The sequence below is a fragment of the Rhyacophila brunnea genome, unplaced genomic scaffold (assembly GCF_057557595.1).
Source record: "Rhyacophila brunnea isolate RB1 unplaced genomic scaffold, BYU_Rbru_1.0 scaffold_10, whole genome shotgun sequence".
In the NCBI taxonomy this organism is placed as follows: Eukaryota; Metazoa; Arthropoda; class Insecta; order Trichoptera; family Rhyacophilidae; genus Rhyacophila; species Rhyacophila brunnea.
Genome location: NW_028232752.1, coordinates 35,250,522 through 35,274,231, shown reverse-complemented (window position 1 = coordinate 35,274,231; position 23,710 = coordinate 35,250,522). Strand labels below are relative to the sequence as shown.

The following is a 23,710-nucleotide window of genomic DNA, read 5'->3' as shown; positions in this document are numbered from 1 at the left end:
GTATGAGTAGTTTACATAGCTATCATTTTCATGTGATACTCATAACCTTATAATTCTAATATTTATATGGTGACTGAAATCTGAAATTAATTATTCACTCTGGCACCTATAAAATTATCTTCAGAATTACTATTTTTGCCAAAATTTGGAAGAATTATATTTATTTATTATAATAACTACGTTTTTTCATAAAAAATATAATGTCACTTGAATAACATTCAAAGTTTAAAAAAAAGTTCAGAGTCACTCCCTCTCGTTGTCACGCGCAACTTACGCGGCTAAAAATACGAAGAAGTACCAACGGTCCACGCGGGTATTCCAACTATCGCAACTTAACTGAATCGACGAAGTAGAATATGCCCGCCACGACGATAACTCCGCCGAGTCTGAGACCGAGCTTATCAGGCCGTGGCTCTACGCTTGCGCTACTTCAGCGCTGCGGTGATTCTACGGCGCCCAACGGTAACACATCACGAAGTTAAATAGTAAACACTGTATCTACAAGATTTTTTGTACAATTGTTATCATTGAACAAAATATAAACACAGTACACATTTTACTGGTACTTCTTAAAAATATATATTGTATTATAAACATTTTTTTTATTCAAAATAAAATGTATGAATGTAGGTATCGTTCTTTTATTTAACATACATAATTATAAAATACCTCAGAGAAATATATAATATCTAGTGGTTACATTTTATTGTTTTGTGTTTTACTAACGATCGCCCGCGATTTCGTTTTCATTAAATACGGAAACAATATGTAGACAATAAGGAAATAAAAGTATTGAATTTCTATGTAATTTTTCACTAACATTTACGATCATTGAATCTAGGTGTAAGCCCCTCTATGCGTATCTTACTCCGCTGGTATATGAACACAATATCCACCAGTTTTATTATTAGTTTGGACTAAAATCACGCGTGCAAAAGTGATTAAGCGTAGAAGCACCTTTACCCGTACTTTACCATTTCACAGTTGCTAACTGACCAATTTACCTTTTTTCATTGTATCAACAATCTCAAGTAGACTTTGGCCACTCACAAACAGGTTTCATAACACATTTTTTACAAGAAATGGATATTTACCACTAGCTCAACCTATTGGGTCCATGACATCCAAACACATTTGAAAAAATGACACGTGAACTTGATATACTTACCCAAAATTTGAACCTAAGACAAGGCGTGGGAAAGAATCAGGGCAAATTTTCTTATACGTCATGAATTGTTGTGTTATTTTAGAGAATTTATAACTTCGAGAGCCGCCAAGAATTTATATTTTTTGGCGGCTCTCGTGGCGCAGTGCGTAAGGCGCTGGCCTTCCATCCTGTAGTTCTGGGTTTGATTACCGGTGAGGTCAACATATATTTACATAATCGAATATGTAAATTGCTCAAGTCTGGGAGTTTTATTACTATTATTGGGCTTCACGGCCTGTTGCGGGGTTTAACAAAAAAACTAATAAAAATAAAACTTCGAAATCCTCTGAGATGTAATTCTATTAAATTGGTTATATACAAAAAATTTCGGTAGTCTGTTAGGCCTGCTAGATTTATAAATTGTTGGTTTATTAGTTTTTGATTTTAATTGAACAAAAATATATAAAAAACGTGCTTAGGTATCTTGGAAATGAAAGCTTTATTTCGAAAACGGTACAAGCCACTATTGTGTTTTAGTCAACATAGTGAAAACAATCTTGTATAAAAATAAATGGCGAAAGGTTTAAATAATATAACGTCTAGAAGTATTCGCTTATAAAATGACACAATATTATCCCAAAGTGCAACAACACGACAATTTTATTACCAACGAATCTTTGCGTTGCAATAAAATAAAAAAAGAAGATCTCAAAGTCGGCATGATTCGATTACGATTTTAATTTTCAGGAAACATTTTCTTGTCAAATTTACTAAATATAGTTTTTTATAAAATGGAATAATTTTATAAATTCATATTTTTTAAATAATTTATCTATTGTACTTTAAACGTTTTAATCGGTTTTCAAGTAATTTTATATTTCATTCTAACCGTGGCACCCAGAGTTTGCTATGGTCCCTGAAAAGTTATTTTATGGGCATTAGATAAGTGACAATGTGTTTTTCCAAATAAACTACGGGTATCCTACTTAATTACGACGAATTTAACCAATAGTTCTTACATGAAATGCTTATCAAATTGCGTTAATATTGTTGGCCATCGGTTGTTGTATATTAAATCAAGGTAGATTAATTACTAACCGAAGTCCGTACGCTATAACGTTCTTACTAATAATATAATAAATAGTTTATTATATATAGATTGATTTGGATAAATATATAAATGCATTTATTGTGGTGGAACATGATATATTAATGTAATTATGAAATATTTAAGCATCCGAGTGTGATTTTAAATACTTAGTACCTAAAGAACTTACACTGTTCCTGCATATTTAAATACAATATTTAAAAATAATACAACAAATACTTATTATAAAAGATAAAGTATACTAATTATGTATGCACTACTTGACGACTACAGTTTGGCGCCTGCAGATTTCATAGATATTGCTATAAAAACGATGCTGAATCGTATTGTGTACCACATCAGGAATACGTAAAACTAAAAAATGAACTCGAATGTTTGCAGATAAAACCAAAATATCCTGCAATTTGTCATCAATAGCAATTCCTTGGAAAATCAGTCTCGTTATCTACATACTAAACTGCCATACTTATACTTTTTCAAACTTAGGTGACGTTGACAAACTCACTTAAGATAAGTACACTTATCTTACAGCACACTCTGTCCATATGCCGATTCAAGGAGGTGGCCAAGGAGTTTACGATCAAACCCTTTGACGAATTTAATTTTAAATGGATATATTATATTAGTATTCCATCAATATTCTATTGTTAACAAAGAATTGTAATTAGTATATAGAATATAGTTCACACTGTCTATTAGACTTTATATGTTAAATTGATACTACTACTACTATTTGCAGCAGAGTTCCGTGTATCAAAAAGTGAAAAGTTGTAGGTACTTATATTAAAATTGAAAAAAAAATCGAGCCATAATTTATAACAATAAACAATGTGCCTTAAACATAATTATTTTTGATATTATTTCATTGTTTTTGATGTAGATTGTTAGAATATTTTATTTTTTATGTTATTATGCTTTTTATAGGACATGTAATATAATATATATAGCGTCGTGGGTCCCAGGTTCAAATCCTGGGTCTGGCAAATACACATGTTGTTTTTCAATTTGTGTTTGAGTCAGGCTATGGACCTAATAGGTTCAACAAAATCTAAACAAAAACAAAAAAATAAAACCTGTTAATACAAACCTGCACTCTGTGGAGGTCCATCCATATGATCTTATTTGGATCGGATATGGTCAAATAATAATAATTATTATAATATAGGTAATGACATTACATTATATATTAATATATTAATATACAGGTAATAATATATATAAATTATTTATTAATATACAGGTAATGACATTTAAAGGCAGACGAGAGAATACCTGCTGAAATGATGATGAAAATGGCAGAGAACATACATTTAGCATATAATTTGTAAAAAGTCATATTATTTTCGTTAATTATTATCTTAATTAATTTTATTTTCGACACCAAAAATTTTGCATAACCTGTAATTTTGTTAACATAAACAAAAAATAACCTCCCGGTGATCAGCGTTTTTAATATACTATTTATATGGGTTTATAATTAATAGTGGTCTACGGTTTTGAGATTATAAAAATAGTTATTAAACTTAATCCCATATAGCGTTTAGTGCCAAAATGATTGAATTTTTCTGTTTCAATAGTACAATATTTGAATAATTTAAAATATCATAATATTTTTATGTAGATTTTATAAAAATCAAGTATTCAAAATGTATATTTGATTTCCAAAAAATAAGTAGCATTGATCTAGTGTGTTATTATCATGTAACTCATCTATCCAAATCAAACCATTCCCTATGTGAACACGACAGAAGCGTCAGTATGAGCACTCTATAGAACATTGACAGGTTATTTATGGACAACAACGGAAGGGGCGGGAAAGGTAGGACCAGTCGTTGTGAATGTATCGGCTTTCTATTTGAGTCGGCAACGATTCATCCCATGCGTCATTATTCATAACCTCAAAATATACGATATTTGACGTTTGTCATACTGGAGAAATATCCGCCATCTTGCAAAATCCATAGACAATGGCAAAATCACTAGGTGACACAATAAAAATAACCAACACGTTTGTTCGCCGGGAGACTCACGAGGTGACTCATAATCACGTAGCGAGGCGCGAAGCATGCAGTGTGGCCATTGCGATAGAATAGTGTGAGTTCGTTCACCAGGATATGTCACCTAGCACGTAGCCACCAAGCAAGGCACCTGCCTATGTGGCCGAAGCCTTAGAAAATAACGTACTCGCGGCAATATGATATGATGCGTTAACTTCAAATATAGAATAATTAACCATAAGAATCAGTCATTCATTGCGTATATAAATTATGTCTACTGTTTCTTTCCTTATTTCACGCGGCAATCGCTACATAAATTTGTGATCGAAACTTGTGATCCATTATAATGTGGGAAAAAGACCCAATGGTTGTGTAATCTGACTTGCGCTCATCAACCCAACTTGGCCGATCTGTCTACCACATTTTTATCAGAAAATTGAATTTTTTACGCGAGTACTCTCGATTACAAAAATCGCATCGTACGAGAAATAAATTGTTAAGTGTCTGTCTTGCGATTTCACAATACATGCTATGTACCGTTATGTCTGTAAACGCGGACATGTAGTCAACCGGGTGAGGAAGGGATGTTTATATTGTGTTGGCAAGTCCACAGTAATTATTTTTATATTTTCAGAATAAATATGATGAGCTTGGTGTTAATTATTGAAACTTCACAAGGCCACACAGATAATCGATTTGTTAGTCTGATAAAGTAATTTCCTCACATAAAGAGATGAGATACTCCATCTTCAATCCAACAACTGTTCAGGAATAAAAACCCAATAGGTTATTAGTATTTTGGAAAAATAAATTAATATAATTTACTTAAATTTAAAACATAATATTAAATAATATTATTGTATATCTGAGTTTCCAAGCCTTCAGACATAAACAATAGTATTTTTTTTCAAAAAAAAATCTATATTAAGGCTATCCCTCACCTGGAGCACGGTCTAAAAAGATCGTGACTAGGCGATGCACGGATTGTGTAAATGACGCGTGCCGAACGAAATATAATTTGTCATAAAAATTAAACGTGCGTCCATTTAATGTTCTGTTTATTGTTCTATTAGTAACAATAATAATTTATTCATTGACATGTTTTCTTTTTCAAGTAAATGGGTAACGTTTTTTAGTCATATTTACACGATTTAAGAATTAATACCCCCGTCGCCATCACGAAATAAATTTACGTGTTCACAGCTCAACTTTTGCTCTCCTATTGCCAGCGAGTCCAAAATTTCGTCGCATATACAGTTAAAAATTATTTGCCGTTTCACTGAAGTATGCTCTTAAGTAATAAAAAAAAGGAATTGAAACCACTTAACAGTAATATTAAATTGTGAAATTCATACTAAATTTAATAAAGGTATCTAATGAATAAATTGTATGAGATCTTGATAATGGTGTGAAAAATAGCTTGCGAATAAAAAACTAACTTGTAGAATTGAATACAATTTATATTATCATTTTATAAAATAAAATTCTACCAAATACATGCTATCTGAATTAATGACGCATTGAACTTTGGATATTTTTGCCATTTCATGTCAATAAAAAAAATGAGTGTGGCGTGCTCGTATTAGGTGTAGTGTTGAATAATTATTGTATTCGTTGTTTCGCTGAGAGAGTCACACGACACTATCTCCATAAATCGTGCGAGTTTGGTGGCCAGGATATGTGCAAGATTATGGATTACGGCGAGCCCTGCAAGGAGAGACTCTTAACGGCTGAAAAAGGTTCGGACGTTCGAGGGACTAACGGTGACAGTACCGGTGCTAGATACTTTGGTATTCAGAATTTATGTTGTCCGGTATCGGATGACTGTGAACTTGGAATCCACCACTCGACTATATCATGATGAAGGAAAAGACGATGATGATGATAAACACTTGAACAACAAAATTAAAAGTGTAATCTGTCTAGCTGACAACTTTAAAAGCGTGGTCAAACCACATCAAAAGACAAATAGGTACAAATTGTAAATTTTCTGTTTCTAAACCTTTATTATAAACTCGTATCGAGCGAGATTCTCTTCGCGGCCGCCAAAGTGTTGTTCGGGATTGCCACTCGAAACTTCCCGTCCTTCAACCGCGCTTCATGAGAAGCACTGAGTCACGGAGTGTGACCTATCACGCTGAGCAGAGCGCCAGGCGTGCCGATATTCACTAACTTCGGGGGTAGGACTCATTTCGCCGGTACTAAATCAATTTGAATTCTTAAAAATAACATCGGAAGCATTAGTTCTCTAATATTTAGGGTTCACATATCGCATTGATGTCCAACCCATATTATATTTCAATATATCCTCTTAATTTCTTACTTTAAATATATCTTTCAATATATCCACTTAATTTAGAATATTTATTTATTATGTATGTTGTTACGCATTTCAGTGCATGGATGGCAGGGGTAGTTTAATTTAGTTTGAATTTAAAAATGTTGGGGTTTTATTATAATCATCATCAGTCTGTTTCAATCCACTGGTGGATGAAAGCCTTTTCAAACTCTCTCCACTAATCCCAACGAACCTTAATAATTATAGGTTAATTCAACGTTAACTGGGCGGCCTGTACCCTTAAAATTCACCCATGCCATTTTGTGTAACTCTTAATTTTTCTGTTAATAAGGGACCAAGTTTCATATTTATACGTGAGCACTGGGAGCACACCCGACCCTTACAAGTGTATTGAAATAAACTAACGGCGTCCCAATAAGCGGTTCTTTTTCTTTAGTGTGTAATTTAACAAGATAATTAAGAGCTAGTCAAAGAATCTAGTTTATCACAAGTTTTGTTTTTGTTTTGTTACGCCAAAGAAGTATAATTTCTAACGTAAAAAAAACAACAATATAATTCTATAATTTACAATACGACCATATTTATGAATCTTTATAATATTCCGCCTATCGCACTTTGTAATCATTAAAATATTCGTGAACATAATCAATATTTAAATGTAATTGCACTTTACTCATTAGAATTTCATTATAAACTAGTAAGTAGGTGGACTATTATTAAAAATGTTATTCAATTCGAAAGGATTAATTTCGAAAATAGCGTTTTATATGTTTATTTTTGTTTAAGAAAATCATCAAAGCACGCCTCTGGCAGTGTCCGTGAATGAGTAAAAACAATCTGTTGCAGCCAGTGACGTCATCGCGAGCAGAAATTAATTTTTGTCAGCGCCTTCGACGATTACTTTTTCGAAGCTCGTCTCTTTGGCCCAAGATGGAGGCGGCCATTGTATTTCCTTCGCATGTCCAATGAGACGACTTTTCTTTTCTATACACTGGATATTATTATTATTCAGGCTACACGGCTCAACTGGTGTCCATGGAAGATGGTTACACCACCACTAAACTTGAAGTTTATAAGAATGGAAGATTATATCCAGTGGCGTAGCTATAAATAAATATTTTCATTCTATACAAACATCGCAGAATAATCAGATAATATTATATTCTTTACGTGGGGTGGTATTTATTTACACACACGTAGGATTGGTCATATTATCATAATATAATATTAAAATTAACTTACCAATTTGAAATATGGAAATTAAAATTATTAATATAATTCAATAGAACGAAAATCTTTATAGAATTTTTTCCACTTTTATTAATTATATCTGAAGCAGTTTCCTCCTCCTCAAAAGGACATTTTCAACTAAATAATCTTTGTACAACAGGTATTTATCAAAACAATTCAAAGGAGGCACAAATAATCAACCAATGTGTTGAATTATCCATCCAATAATATTATGTTAATTAATAACAGTTAAATTAAAATTTATGATACATACTAGCTGACCCGGCAAACGTTGTTCTGCCATATAAATTATTTCTAGTGAATATTTTGGTTGTTAAATAAAAAATAACGAATATATCGTAAGTATGTGGGGATGGGATATATGACAGAAAGAGGAATAGAGCGCTGTTGACGATGACCGCCGATAAAAACAAAAAAACATCAACCATTCATTTTCTCAATTCAAAATGAGTAATGATGTTCATAATGAATGAATTACCTGTGACAGGATCTCGTTGTTTAATGTTTATGCAATATCCGTCTTGTTCCTTCCAGAAAATTAGCGGATATTGGATAGCGTCGTATGAACGGTGTGTGTCAGCGAGGAACTTCAGATTATTGTTTCTTCTTCGAATCACGATTTCTCGCGTCGATGTGCGGTCGCCAACCATGATTCCAGCAATGTCGTCAACAACAGGCGCATTGAATCGATGCATGTGCTCTCCAGCTGGTGTTTTATCAGGATTGATGACAATAGCGTGATTATCACTTTGCAATTCGTGCATGTGTGCTTTGAAGAATTTCAATAATTCATTGTGCTCATTCAACAGGGCGTCCAGTTCGCCGACGATGCGCCTGGCATTAGGCGAATTGAGGCTATTGTAGCCGCAACGTGCATCCACACGATTGATGTCCTCACCGCCCATGAAGTAGATTTGCAAAAATTTATGTGTTTCGTTTGGCATTGGCAGCAATGAGCCTACTTTGTGGTATACTTGGCCTTTGATTTTGAACGTAGAATGGAATTGTTGACCATTTGCCGCAGTATTGTGAACTATTTCTGTTGCTCCGAACGAAGTCATTTGGAAGCATGAATTGAATGTGCGAATGGACTTCAGGAACAGGTTTGAATCTGGAACCGTGCCGATGAGCAAGCCGTTCAATGATTCTGGTGGTATCTCAATTTCTGGTAGTTGCACTTTTCCTGATGCGCAACACATCCCAGCTGACTCATGTTTGAATTTGAGCGCATGACAATGGGGACATTCTTTGTACATAGTACCAATCAGCACTTTCGGATGAGCGGAATATTCAATATCTGGCTCGTACTCGAATGCGAGACGAAGGAACAAAACGGATGTAAATGTTCGATGTACTTGTTGGCGTTGTCGGTCATTTGCTCTGCGTGTATTAACTACGAACCGGCGCGCTTGGCTCTGTTCTAATTGTCGTTGTTGATTTCGTTCAGCTCGTGCCTCTTGTGATTGGGATGCACGCAATTGCGACATGCTTACACGCACGTTTTTGTTATCTTGTTGGATTTGTTCGTCTGTTCTTTTTGCTCTACTATTTTGCATGTTTGTTGCTTTATTCGTTCGACGGCCCAAATGGCCCCCCTTGCGTCTTGCTGGCATTGTGCACTGTAATACACGCACATAAAAATAGATAAATTAAAATAAATCGTACAAAATTTTGCACGCACTGCGTTGTGATATGCCGAATGAAATGTCAAAATGACGCGACGCTTTTCTTGAATTCTTATCGGACGTAGCGCCATCTGTCATTCAACAACATAAATAATTTTGTTGTGTTTGAAATACGAACGACGATTAAATTTGTTCATACAAAAATAATAAAATCGCGATTAAAAAATGGGAGGGTGGGGGTAAGAGGGTGAAAATTTTGGGTTATAGGTATTTTTTGATCCAAAATAATAAAAAAAATACAAAAAGAAATTTTCAAAAAAAAAAAAAATCTGGATAGAGATACCCTAATTACCTAGCGGTATGAAATATACTTTTTGACCTATTCTCATATCTAAAAAATATACATAAAAAAAATCATAAAAATCGGTCGAGCCATTTCGGAGGAGTTCGACCACAAACATCGTGACACGAGATTTTTATATATATAGTCGCGATTAAAAAATGGGAGGGTGGAGGTAGGAAGGTGAAAATTTGGAGTTATAGGTATTTTTTAATGCAAAATAATAAAAAAAATACAAAAAGAAATTTTCAAAAAAATAAAAGAAAAATTTTTCTGGATAGAGATACCCTAATCACCTAGCGGTATGATATATACTTGTTGACCTATTCTCATACCTAACAAATATACATAAAAAAATTCATAAAAATCGGTCTAGCCATTTCGGAGGAGTTCGACCACAAACATCGTGACACGAGATTTTTATATACTTACTAGCTGACCAGGCAAACGTTGTTCTGCCATATAAATTATTTCTAGTGAATATTTTGGTTGTTAAATAAAAAGTAACGAATGTATCGTAAGTGTGTGGGGATGGGATCTATGACAGAAAGAGGAATAGAGCACTGTAGACGATGACCGCCGATAAAAACAAAAAAAACATCAACCATTCATTTTCTCAATTCAAAATGAGTAATGATGTTCATAATGAATGAATTACCTGTGATAGGATCTCGTTGTTTAATGTTTATGCAATATCCGTCTTGTCCCTTCCAGAAAATTAACGGATATTGGAGAGCGTCCTATGAACGGCGTGTGTCAGCGAGGAACTCCAGATTATTGTTTCTTCTTCGAATCACGATTTCTCGCGTCGATGTGCGGTCGCCAACCATGATTCCAGCAATGTCGTCAACAACAGTCGCATTGAATCGACGTACGTGCTCTCCAGTTGGTGTTTTATCAGGATTGATGACAATAGCGTGATTGTCACTTTGCAATTCGTGCATGTGTGCTTTGAAGAATTTCAATAATTCATTGTGCTCATTCAACAGGGCGTCCAGTTCGCCGACGATGCGCTTGGCATTAGGCGAATTGAGGCTATTGTAGCCGCAACGTGCATCCACATGATTGATGTCCTCACCGCCCATGAAGTAGATTTGTAAAAATGTATGTGGTTCGTTTGGCATTGGCAGCAATGAGCCTACTTTGTGGTATACTTGGCCTTTGATTTTGAACGTAGAATGGAGTTGTTGACCATTTTCCGCAGTATTGTGAACTATTTCTGTTGCTCCGAACGAAGTCATTTGAAAGCATGAATTGAATGTGCGAATGGACTTCAGGAACAGGTTTGAATCTGGAACCGTGCCGATGAGCAAGCCGTTCAATGGTTCTGGTGGTATCTTAATTTCTGGTAGTTGCACATTTCCTGATGCGCAACACATCCCGGCTGACTTATGTTTGAATTTGAGCGCATGACAATGGGGACATTCTTTGTCCATAGCACCAATCAGCACTTTTGGATGAGCGGAATATTCAATATCTGGCTCGTACTCGAATGCGAGACGAAGGAACAAAACGGATGTAAATGTTCGATGTACTTGTTGGCGTTGTCGGTCATTTGCTCTGCGTGTGTTAACTATGAACCGGCGCGCTTGGCTCCGTTCCAATTGTCGTTGTTGCTTTCGTTCAGCTCGTGCCTCTTGTGATTGAGATGCACGCAATTGCGACATGCTTACACGCACGTTTTTGTTTTCTTGTTGGATTTGTTCGTCTGTTCTTTCTAGTCTACTATTTCGCATGTTTGTTGCTTTATTCGTTTGACGGCCCAAATGGCCCCCCTTGCGTCTTGCTGGCATTGTGCACTGTAATACACGCACATAAAAATAGATAAATTAAAATAAATCGTACAAAATTTTGCACGCACTGCGTTGTGATTTGCCGAATGAAATGTCAAAATGACGCGACGCTTCTCTTGAATTCTTCTCGGACGTAGTGCCATCTGTCATTCAACCACATAAATAATTTCGTTCTGTTTGAAATACGAACGACGGTTAAATTTGTTCATACAAAAATAATAAAATCGCGATTAAAAAATGGGAGGATGGGGGTTTGGGAGGGAGGATGGGCATTTTTTATGCCAAATAATAAAAAAAATACAAAAAAAAATTGTCAAAAAAATAAAAGAAAATTTTTCTGGATAGAGATACCTTAATCACCTAGCCGTATGAAATATACTTGTTGACCTATTCTCATTCCTAACAAATATACATAAAAAAATTCATAAAAATCGGTCGAGCCATTTCGGAGGAGTTCGACCACAAACATCGTGACACGATATTTTTATATATATAGAGATTACATAATACCTCATTAAGGACACTAAACCTAATATTCTAAATTATTAACATAAAACAAAAATATTAAGCAATAAACACTTATAATAAAACATTTTAATATATCACCAAACACATATTATTTATGATTAATCAATATTTAATAACACAATGCATTGGATTAATAATTATTTTATAAAATTTATAATATAAAAATACATTGTGACCACTTGATGGACAAACGAACAACAGAAGCAGTATTAATTCGAACAAATTATGAGTCTAAAATAAATAAAAATAAATAAAATAAAATAATGCACAATCTATGAAGTTAAGTTAAACCGATAAGACAATCCTGAATATTACATAGGATACAATAACGGATATGGTACAAAATTCAATTGATCATTTAACTATTATTAAGAATTAAGCAAATATTTATACCTATTAATCTCTAGGATTTCCTGTTTACCAACTTTTTTAATTTTCTCATTCAAATGTAGGATTTAATTTTTTTAATGATATTAAAAGAATGATTATTTAAAAATAAATGATTTCCAAAAGAACAAGACTCATATCCATTTTTGGCACAGGTTAAAAATGCTCTTTGATTCGAATATTAAAAGATCGTCCTGTTTTTCCAACATATTTGGCATTACAAGAGTCACAATTTATTAGATAAATACCACTTTGGCTAATTCGTCTTTAGTATTAACCAGTATTGAATTAAAATTTTGTGTGTTACATTAAAAAGGTTTTTATTTATAAAAGTAAATATGTATATACACGAAGAAATATAGTGATTCGGTTTGGATGCTATCAATCCACTTATACAGGCGTCGGTTCCATTTATTCGCTCTACTCTACCTACAACTCATTTCTGCACCGCTGCTATCAGACTATTTATTTACTTGTGATTAATTGTTGCAAGTGCGATGTTCGCCAACAATTGGATCTAGGCGCGCGCACCTCTACCCGCACTTTACCTCATCTTACCGGGTACTATGCAACCATTTTACCTTTTCGTAATGAATTATTGCTAGTGTGATATTTTTGTGTGTTGTTTTCATAACCTTAGACGCAGTGTTTCCCAAAGTGTGGTACGCGTACCCCCTAGGGTACAGGAAGAGTTTGGTGGGAGTGCGCGCTGCACCGGGTGTTGGCTGCATTTGGTGCAATAAGCACTAATATGACAGCAATACAACATCCATGCTAGAAGGTTTATTGCATGTGGAAGAAGAGCAATTGTTGGAATAATTAGCTACAAACGGATTCTTGAAAAATAAATATAAAGAGTATATTTTAACATCATTCTGGTTGCAAACGCAATATGTGTATTCAGTTTTAACATAGAAAACCCTGATACATATTGTCTTTTCCAACTTCATATTTGTGTGAAGTTGCTTTTTCAGCATTTGTAGATTGAGTCAAAAAAAGGAACAGGCTTTTGGATATGGAACGGCATCTCAAATTAAAATAAATAAACAGAGAACCAAATTAAAATGATCTGCCAACATAAACAATTTCATCCTTTTCGTTGATTATAATAAATGACCCCATGAGCACGAAAAAAACGGGTTGCAGTTGTGGTAGTTTTGTTTGCTAATATTGAAACAGATTGAAGATCTAATACACATGTGAATCGCATACGGTGCCACTGCATAATGATTTATTTATACCTCTAAAATGTGTACTAATATAGTCTATAAGCGCCGAAAGTTTCGTCAATATTAGTCCAGTGGTTTTTGAGTTATAATGGAATACAAAAATAGACTAAAATAAAAAACTCTCTTTTATGAATTTTATTTTAATTAGTTATAGATAGATGTTTGATTATCTTGTTCCATATGTATATTGTAAAAATTGGAACCAAATGATACATACAATATTATCTCTTTTATGGTGTTAACTGTCACTGTAACTAGTTGACAATATCCCTTTGAAGCGGGAGAAACCGGCCCAGTTTAATATCCAATAAAAAAGTATATATTATTATTTAATTAAGCTATGTATTTAATTTAAGAATAACGCATTCGTTATTGAATAAACATAATACAGAAAAATACGTTTGATGCGGGAACAAGTTCCGCTTTGAGATTACCAATGAGGTGTTCTAAATTATGTGTATTGAACAATATAATCACTTAGAAATATCAACAATATTGACTGATATTGCGAATTGTATGAAGTCACGCACGTGTTAAAAGTGGGTATATTGCATACAATTAAAATATCTGACTATGCATTCTTCATTTCTGAGTAAATTAATCTCAAACAAAAAAGTTTTCACATCAAAAAGAGCGGATGACTTTGTACAAAACGGGGGATTAAATCCAAAGTAAACCTTTGATATAACAAGACAAGAACCGCCCCACCTCGCTCCGCCCCGCTGGTAACAGAAGGAAAAGTTTGCAATATTGTTTGGATTATGCGGCAGATCAGGGGAACGGTCGCGGGGCGGCATCAAATCCTTCAACTTTGCGACGCAACTAAACTTACTGATGATGCACAAATAATAATTTAAAACTTTACATCATCCTAGTCTTTATATACACGTCTTTTACAAAAACCGCTAACCAAAAAAAAATATCTATCACAAACGTCATCATCTTTATTTGTGGCACACTCTTGGTGAATCTTGGTCTTCTCCAAAAATGTTTTTCATTCTGTACAACCCAGCGCCGATGCTTTGCATTTACTTTGGCAGTGCATATGGATGGCATATGGATATGGAATGTGCATATGGAAATATCACGTGGCTCAATCCAGCTCTTCTCTTGCCTTCAGGGCATGCGTACTAACATTCTTCGCCTTGCTGGTAACTCCTCCAGCATTATATTTACGTGCCAGATAAAGTAGAGCTCTGTATTTTCAAAATGATGTTTCCGCCACCATTAAGTATGTACAGCTATATAATGTACCTGAAGCTTCAAATGTTATTTTATTTTACAGCCCCAAGTCACAGATTGTCTTGCTGGGTCTTGGAGACAGCTTGGCTTCCTAATGACATGGTGTTTGAATGTATTGGAATAGAATGGTGGATTAAATCTATTAAAGATGAAATGTGTTGATATTGCTGTAGTTTTTCGCTTGTATCCACTTGACAGTTTGACAAATAGCTATTTCCCCTAAAAGGTTCTGTGAAAACTTCCCTGTGGGGCTTGAAATGTTCTGCTTAGAAGTGAAAATAATAATATATTTGAATATCAGTAATGCACCTACTGAATAAATCATAATATGTTCACTTTATATTTTCCTCAGTAGGTAAGGAAATGAAAATGGTTATTTTATCACCATATTAATTTCTCAATTGGGGAAAGAGAATTGACCCATTATTTCATGAAATAATCTTCAGCGATGATGCTCACTTTTGGTGAAATGCTTTTATAAATAAGCACAATTGTCGCATTTGGAGTAGTGAAAATCCATATCCTATAATTCTTGAAATACTTTTACATCCAAAAAAATTAACACTTGGTGTGGTTTATGGTCTAGAAGTGTAATTGGTTTGTATTTCTTTGAAAAAGAAAATGGCAATGCACTTACTGTCAATGGAGAACGCTATAGACACATGATTAGTGTTTTTTTTGCTGGACGATATGTGGTACGTGACACAATAAAATTGTTGAGAGAAAACTTTAGTATATTATATATATCTTATTTGATAACCCTGTATAAGTAATCAATCTTACAAACATTAAATAATTATTTCTGTCAATACTTGATACATTATAATGGAATCAACATTGGTAAGGATGATGAATGCGTGAAATAATATTATGTTGTCAGGCGCGCTGTTGTGTTTGCCTGTGGAGGGTATAATATAACAAACAAGATATTATACAAAAAAAATAATGAACGTTAAGAATTAATAACTTGAAAATATTAAAAGTTTATAAAATAACATTACAAAAATTTACATAAAATATATTATATTACACCACACAAATTCCACACTTCCATTGCATACATTTTTTTTTTTTTTAGAATTATTAATAACCATGTCCTTGCTTTTTCGTACAAGGTGGTTGTTAGTAATTTTGAACAATCACAAACACCCAGGCTTTGAGAAAAACACATAAATGTTTTTGTCATGACCGGGAATCGAACCCAGAACTCTCGGGTGGAAGGCCAGCGCCTTACCCACTGCACCACGAGAGCAGCTTACAAATATATTTTAAAGATTTAAGGTTAAACTTCGACACGTTTTAAAGATTTTTTTGCAGCAAATACACAACATTTTACCGATGGATATTATTAAATAAACATAAAATAGTATATTTTTTATTATATTGGATAAACATATTATCTAGAGGCGAAACCTGAGAAGATTGACAGTTTCCCGGTATAGACGTCATGGAAAAAGGTTTTTTTAATAGTTAAAACTGATTTTTTGAATGCATAAATCATTTCAAATTATAAAATAATTACAATTATACACCATAATATTATATCATGCCAGATAGTTTAAAAGATTAATATTTTACATACTTACACGATTTATTTCAAATAAGAAGAACCTCAGTGAAGCTTCACTTTGAAATTATTTCAAACGAACTAGGTTGTTGTTGTTTACTGCAATTAAAAATTTTCATGTTAATTTTTAACGTAAAACTCTCTTTTCCATCTCAAAAAATCTGTAATAGTTTATCACCTTTTTAAGCGATGCTCATATGACGCCAATCCTAAGTGTAACGACCTTTTATTTCTTGATGAATAATATTATAATAGGTAATATATGTTTAAGAAAAGATAGGTATTTTCATAACTATATTTTCGTGTAAGCTATTTTATTGAGACTGAATTGTGAAGTGATAATGTTTTCTAGGTAGGAGGCAATTTTGACACAAAGTATTAGACTTGACTTATTTTGCAGATGTTGCTATTAAATACTTTACCGATATTAGCTTATGGATGTTACCGACTGTAATCATAACTAACAATTGAACCGTAATCTAAAGTAAGCTAAAGCTTACATATAATTTTGTCAGATAATAAAATATGTTAAAAATAAAATAAAAAGGGAAGCACTTTAGAACTGATATCCTCAAATGCTACAACAGCTTTTGATGGCTTTAATCGCCGTGCGAATAGAAGCAAATACAACAGTACAGGAGGGAACCTAAATGCCACTCTATTTATAAATGTCTGGCGAGGTGATCGGATCGATGGATGGACTCGCTTCATTTGACGAGTAATTCACTGAATATTAAAAAAAATCTTCTCAGATTACAACACGTTTGTTTAAACGAAACCTCCGCAAGCAGCTTGGTTTATATATTTTCTCTTTTTATTGCTACTACCTAATTGTAAGATCTACAATCAATATTTCATTTAACTATATCGTAAATGCTGTTAAGACGGTATCTTTCAATCGATGTTATGTGCTATGTGACTGGGTCTTAAAATACATTTAAAACTTTCTGAATTTCAGATTAATCGAACATGGTTATTCCAAGGAAGGTGGGACCGACTGAATTTGCTAGTTATAAGCGTTACTCGTGATATTATAGAATAGGTATTTTTAAATGAGTGGTCACATAACACAAAAAGTCGCAATTCAAACAAAAATACACAATTAGAATATTTCCCCGAAACAAGCATAGCATTCATAAACGACAAAAGAAGTTGTTTATTGTAATGAACGCTGGTTGGTACCTACTTAATTCACAAACCTTGGATTTTTTTTCAACCATATGCGTGGATACTTTTTCAATCTTGGCAAAAACACCAATTAGGTAGGTAATTAGACACTTAACTAGTGTCATAAACGTAATCCAAACCCGGCGGCATCCTGTCCATTGGATTTTATTGCTTTGGCTCGAAGTGTGTTTAAACGATCCACACATTAACAGTTTTAATAAAAAATTTGACGATATTTTAGCTCGGTATATCCGATAAAGAGCACGTTATCAAAGTGAATAAATGTATGGAGAAAATCAAAAATTAAAATGTCAATGAATGTTTTCTCGTCACATTCGAGATCTCGCTATATCCGTGATCGTAATAACCGAGCTTGACGTATGGATCATCTGGATGCAATCCGGCCGTAGAAAATTTTAATTGGAGGAAATATTGATTTCTATAATTATTTTGCTACTTCAAAAATCATACGGTGAGCCAATTAAATTTGATGAAAATATGCCGTCGTTTTTTAATGGTTCGAGTGGTGGTTGGATTGGTAGAACAAATAAACAAATAGGTATGTGCGACTCAGAGACCGGATGAAATGCATTTTCCAATTACTTCCGATGAAAATAAATTAATTGTTTTGCATTTTTACTGCTTTAAACATTTTTTTTCCAATTTTTTGCTCTACGATATTATTAAGTCTGACAAAGGCGTATCAAGAACTACTTCGTAATTGGATTTCAGTTTTTTTAATATAACTTGATATTTCATAAAATTTACTTCATTTGCTCAACCTATTAGGTTCATTCTCTTAATCAAAATGCAAAACAAGATGTGAATAATTTATCAGTGATAGATTTAGATCCCGCGATTCGTGACTTTTAAGGGGCAGATATAATGAATCTCGCGCATCATCTAGTGGCGCGTAAAATAGAGATATTGGGAGGGGGGACGCAACATTTTTAAAAACAAAAATATATTCATTTGATCACATTAACTAAATGTTATGTTAGAATGTATGAAGTAAGTAGGATGACCAAATGTTAACGAATGGAGATAAATTATACGAATATAAGCATATTATATAACAAAATCATAATAATTATATTTTCTACTGTATTGCAAATTTTTGATCTATCAAATATTACAGCCTTTGTTTGAGTGAAAGTTTTGTGAACGCTATATATTTTTGCTTGCGGTACTGATGGGGTAGATTTGATTGATTATTTTTATTGCATTTTCCGTCTGATATAGTTGATAAAACATCATAATAAGCAATGAGGAATGATACGGGCTTGAATTCCGCCCTGCTACATTTAAAAAAAGACATTTTCTAATAAGTATGTTTCTGAGATTTTTAAAATTATATATTCAATAAAAAATGTTGCGTTCTCAAATATTGACAATCATTAATTGAATAAGAAACAGAGTTTATTATATAAATTTTAGTAGAGGGTACGTTACTGAAAATCCATTATCATGCATGTGTTTTTAGATACAAATTTTAGTCATTGCTAAATTTGTGGACAGCGTTGCACTTAGCGTATCCCCACACCAATTCGATAGCATGCATTACACGGTCATTTTAATAGTATTGGTAAAACTATACTTCACATCATAGGATACTACTTATGAAATATAATGTTGTTATAAGACGTGGTATCTGATAAAGGTAACGATCACCGATTGCGAGAAAAACTAGATATAATCTTAACTCGTTTTTAATGAATGATATTTTACCAATTATTATTTATAATACTGAATGTGTTTCTAAAAAATAAAATGAAAATATTTTATAAATTTACAACACTTGCATCATAGTATAATATAATGTTTAGTGGCAACATCAAAGATGTATGGAAATGAAGCAAAAAATGACCACTGGTATACTGATTAAAAGAAAATTGTCTATGTTTTTCCAACGTTCTGCAAATCGAATGTTTTTTTTTAATACCCTTTCAGGTTGAATAGTTGTATCCATTTAACTTTAATTTAGTGTGTTTAAAAGAAAATTACTCTTCGTGGGAAAATCAAGGCTAGAAATAAGTATAAATTTGCGAAAGTTTATTTCTACAGTTCACAAGTAATCAGTCTAAAGATTATAGAATAATGCCAAAACATTTTTTTTAACTAAGTATCCGAATAAAAAATATTTAAAATTAATAATTATAAAAAGAACTTTTATATATAACGTTTTTAAATTTTCTATTGAATCAAATAAACTTGACTTGACTAGCTTAAACGATCAAACAAAATTGTACTTGATAGAAATAATACTGAAATGTCATTTTGGCATGTCATATTGATTTCCATAGTAACGCACGTATATATTAATAATTTAGTTGCTAGGACCCCAGACCCCTAGCAACCAATAATGGTGCCAAAATAACTTTTCATACAAAACAGAATTAACTGAAAATGAATTCAATTCTACTGAAAGATGACTAAAAGTATTAAAAAATGCATTGGCATTGTGTTCTGATATATTCTAAAAGTTTCAAATGTCTAACTATTCGGGAAGTTAGTTAAAAATCGATAACAAGATTTACACCGGACAAATAACCACCGGACAAATAAGAATACGAGCTAAGAAAAACGTTGTAAAATACAAAATTAATTATTAGTTCTGTTTTCATCTGAGTTAATTACTAATATAATCAAAGTGCTTTATATATGAAGTTTTATAAAAATTGTTTATTGGCATCTGGTAATACTTAATGCTTAACGTAAATAATTACATTTCATTACAATATGTACCAAAGCCTAGATATTGTTGCTTTCAGAGTTCAGATAATCAGAATTGCGGCATTGGATTAAAGTATCTAATGATACAGATATTATGTATTTTTTTCCTGAATAAAATCATGTGAAATATTTATACGAATTATCATTAATAAAAATTCACTTACATCTTATAAACACTGTTTTTTTTTGCAAAATCGTAATGTCATAGATAAGGATATGGGGGGGGGGTTGATTACTCAACTAGTGCTGATGTGACAATACTTTAATATAAAAATAAGAATTTTCAGCCATCAGGCCCTAATAATAAGTTAAGCATTACTTACCATTGCAGAATGTACTCGCCTCCGATGGAAAAGATGGGCGTCGTCCGGTTTCCATTGTCTGTTCCATTGGAGTTGAAGGGCGTTTCCGATGTGAGGTTGGATGCATCCATCTCAAACTATATAGATGACGATCGCGAGATTCAACGACTACTAGGTATATCGTGTTTACTTTTATGAAATGGCCATATTATATATTTAAATGAGATGAGATATATTATTATGACATGTAGTTTCACGTCAATGATTATTTCTGAAGAGTATTGTTACTTTTGACTTTTGTTTTATTCCATATTCCGTGTCGAAGTGTGGCGTTTTAAAGTGAGAGATTGGCGGGAATTGAAAAGTTTTTCTCGTTTTAGTGTTGTGTTGATCCATTTCAAAAGACTCTTGTCTTATGCGGTTGGCTGTCTGTCTGCTATCTGGAACAAATAAAGAATAACGTTATCAATATCAATATACTTTCATTTATTCCTATAACGGAGGTCTTGTAGACAATAGTAAGCATATTGTTTTTTTTAACGTGATGAAAGCAAGGAAAATAAGCTACGAGATTTCGACGATTCGTAAACTATGGCCAACCGTGTTTTATGTAATACCCCGTTTACACGTGCATAGATTTACTGTGCACAGTAAGCAAACGTATGGGGAAACATGTATTATCTTGCAGTTGGCAAGATTGCGTGCATGAATCAAACGAGTTTGGAAGCTTCCGAATTGTGATGATTTTTCCGCGCAAGTCAAATCTGCGCCTGCGCAGTAGAACGATAATGGCGAACCTGCCGGTAAAAAAACGAACTACTCATTTGAGGTTAAGCGATTTTTAATACGTTCTGTCAAATAGTATAAAATGACAACATCGCGTCTCGCTTACTCTTGAAGAATGAGATTGGAGAGACAGTCAGCACTTTTACGTGTAAACAGTTCTGTTATTGTCACGATATTTTAAAATAAGCACCATTGCCGACAGTAATTTCATGCACGTGTACAGGCACTATAAGGATTTATTTTATTTGCTGGAGGAGCAGTTTTAAGGCACCGGTGTCCGGTATCACCGGTTGGCTAACGCTGTGTTGTCTGCCAGTAGTTACGAGGATGCTAGCAGATACGACCTGTAGGCAGTTTGTCATTTCTAGACTTTTACTATAGATATGTCTACCGGCATTAATGTCCCCAGTCATTCATTCGTTGTGAACATATCCAAAATAAAATCCAACTCAAAATAGGTACTGTGGAGGCCGTTATTCAGCAATGTGCTTTTAAATCGTTCAAATCATCCACCTTACATTCCAAATCTATCCAATAGCGACTATTTTTTTGCCGTCAGTCGGACCTGTGTGGGACAAAATTTACAAGTGATGAAGAAGTCATTTTGGCAGTTTTAGACAATTTTAAGGACAACAATTAAGAATATTTTTAGTGGTATAGAAAAGTTAATTCATCGATTTAAAAAATGTATCTTAATAAACTGTGGTTATATCGAAATATAAAAAAGATTGATGTTATTACTTCTCAAATACCCTGTAAATAGGTCGGAAACTTTTGGACCTTACTGCTTACTCGTATTTCACATGGAGTGGAGTGGAGTATAATGGACTCCATTATCATGGATACTATTATAATAATATAAGTATTTTGTTCCCAACTCTGCAGTATATATTTCTCATTCACATGTTGTATAACATATCATTATTATTAATTTTCATAGAAACAGTATATAATTTGAATATTTTGTTATCATTTTCCCTCCTTCAAACAGTAAAATCGCTAATAAATATAAATATTGTTTTGTGCGAAATTGTAACAAAGGATCATTATTTCAGAACGAGACTTCGATTATAGAATATTTAAAATAGATTCATATTAAATTTAACATTCGGTTACCGGCTTAATTATCTACTTGTATCACTACAACCCTCAGCGTCTCAATATAGTTACGGTCATCAAAGCTGCTGGCCGTCAGCTGCTTTTATATTAATAATAGGTAGGTAAAGCAGGACGTGTAGCAGTTTTGGTAGAAAGGTGAATTTATCTAATATAACATTCTTATCATATGTGACTGATTTATACTGATAAGCATTACACAAAGGTCGGCAAACAAATCCGACTGCCCGCCACTCCACGGAGAAAGCTAAAAATGACTTTCAGATATTTTAATTATTAGAAATTTAGTACGCAAAATAAATTATGATGTCAAAAAATATAATCTCCATATGCACACAAATTTACACCGGATAAATTTTCATAAAACCAGAAACAGTGGCAGCAGCTTTTTCATGATTCTATAAACGTTTCCATATTATTTCAAAATCCATGTTACTGTACTGAGCGCTTTGACCTAATCTTAGATTAGAGTTATTAATCTGCACAATGATAACATTTTAAAAGGAAAATTTCATATCACAAATCTAGCTGAATTCTATAAATGTCTTAGATAAATATGCTCGTGGATTTATACTCTATTTACACTGCATGGATGTTCTGTGCACAGTAAGAAAATGTATGGGGAAACATCTATTATCCTGCAGTTGGCAAGATTGCGTGCATAAATCAAACGAGATTGGAAGATTCCAAATTGTGATGATTTATTGCGCGCAAGTAAGATTATTTTCGATCTGCTCCTGCGCAATAGAGCGATAGAGGCGAACATGCCAGTAAAAAAACAAACTACTCATTTTGAGCTCCGATTTTAAATACGACCTGTTAGATAGTAGTATAAGATGACAACCTCGCGTCTCGCTTACTCTTGAAGAATAAGATTGGAGAGACAGTCAGCACTTTTACGTGTAAACATTTATCGTCATTACGGTTTAAAATAAGCAAAATTGCCGACACTAATTCCATGCATGTGTACAGGCGCTATTATATATTTTAATATAATCATTTTAAAACATGAAATTAACTTATACATTCCATCGTAGTAAGATTAAAGCGCTGGTTTGAAATTTTTTATGAAGAGTTAAAAAATATTAGAACT

General features: G+C 33.2%; 1 protein-coding gene across 1 annotated transcript in view; it reads right to left on the bottom strand.

Moving 5' to 3' along the window:
- Positions 1–20,846, bottom strand: part of mAChR-B (muscarinic acetylcholine receptor) — a 181,224-nt gene extending 160,378 nt beyond the window's left edge. Inside the window, exon 1 of the mRNA XM_085955952.1 lies at positions 20,737–20,846. Within this exon, the coding sequence (XP_085812078.1) occupies positions 20,737–20,846 (110 nt within the window). The remainder of the gene's footprint in view (positions 1–20,736) is intronic.
- Between the last annotated feature and the right edge of the window lie 2,864 nt (positions 20,847–23,710).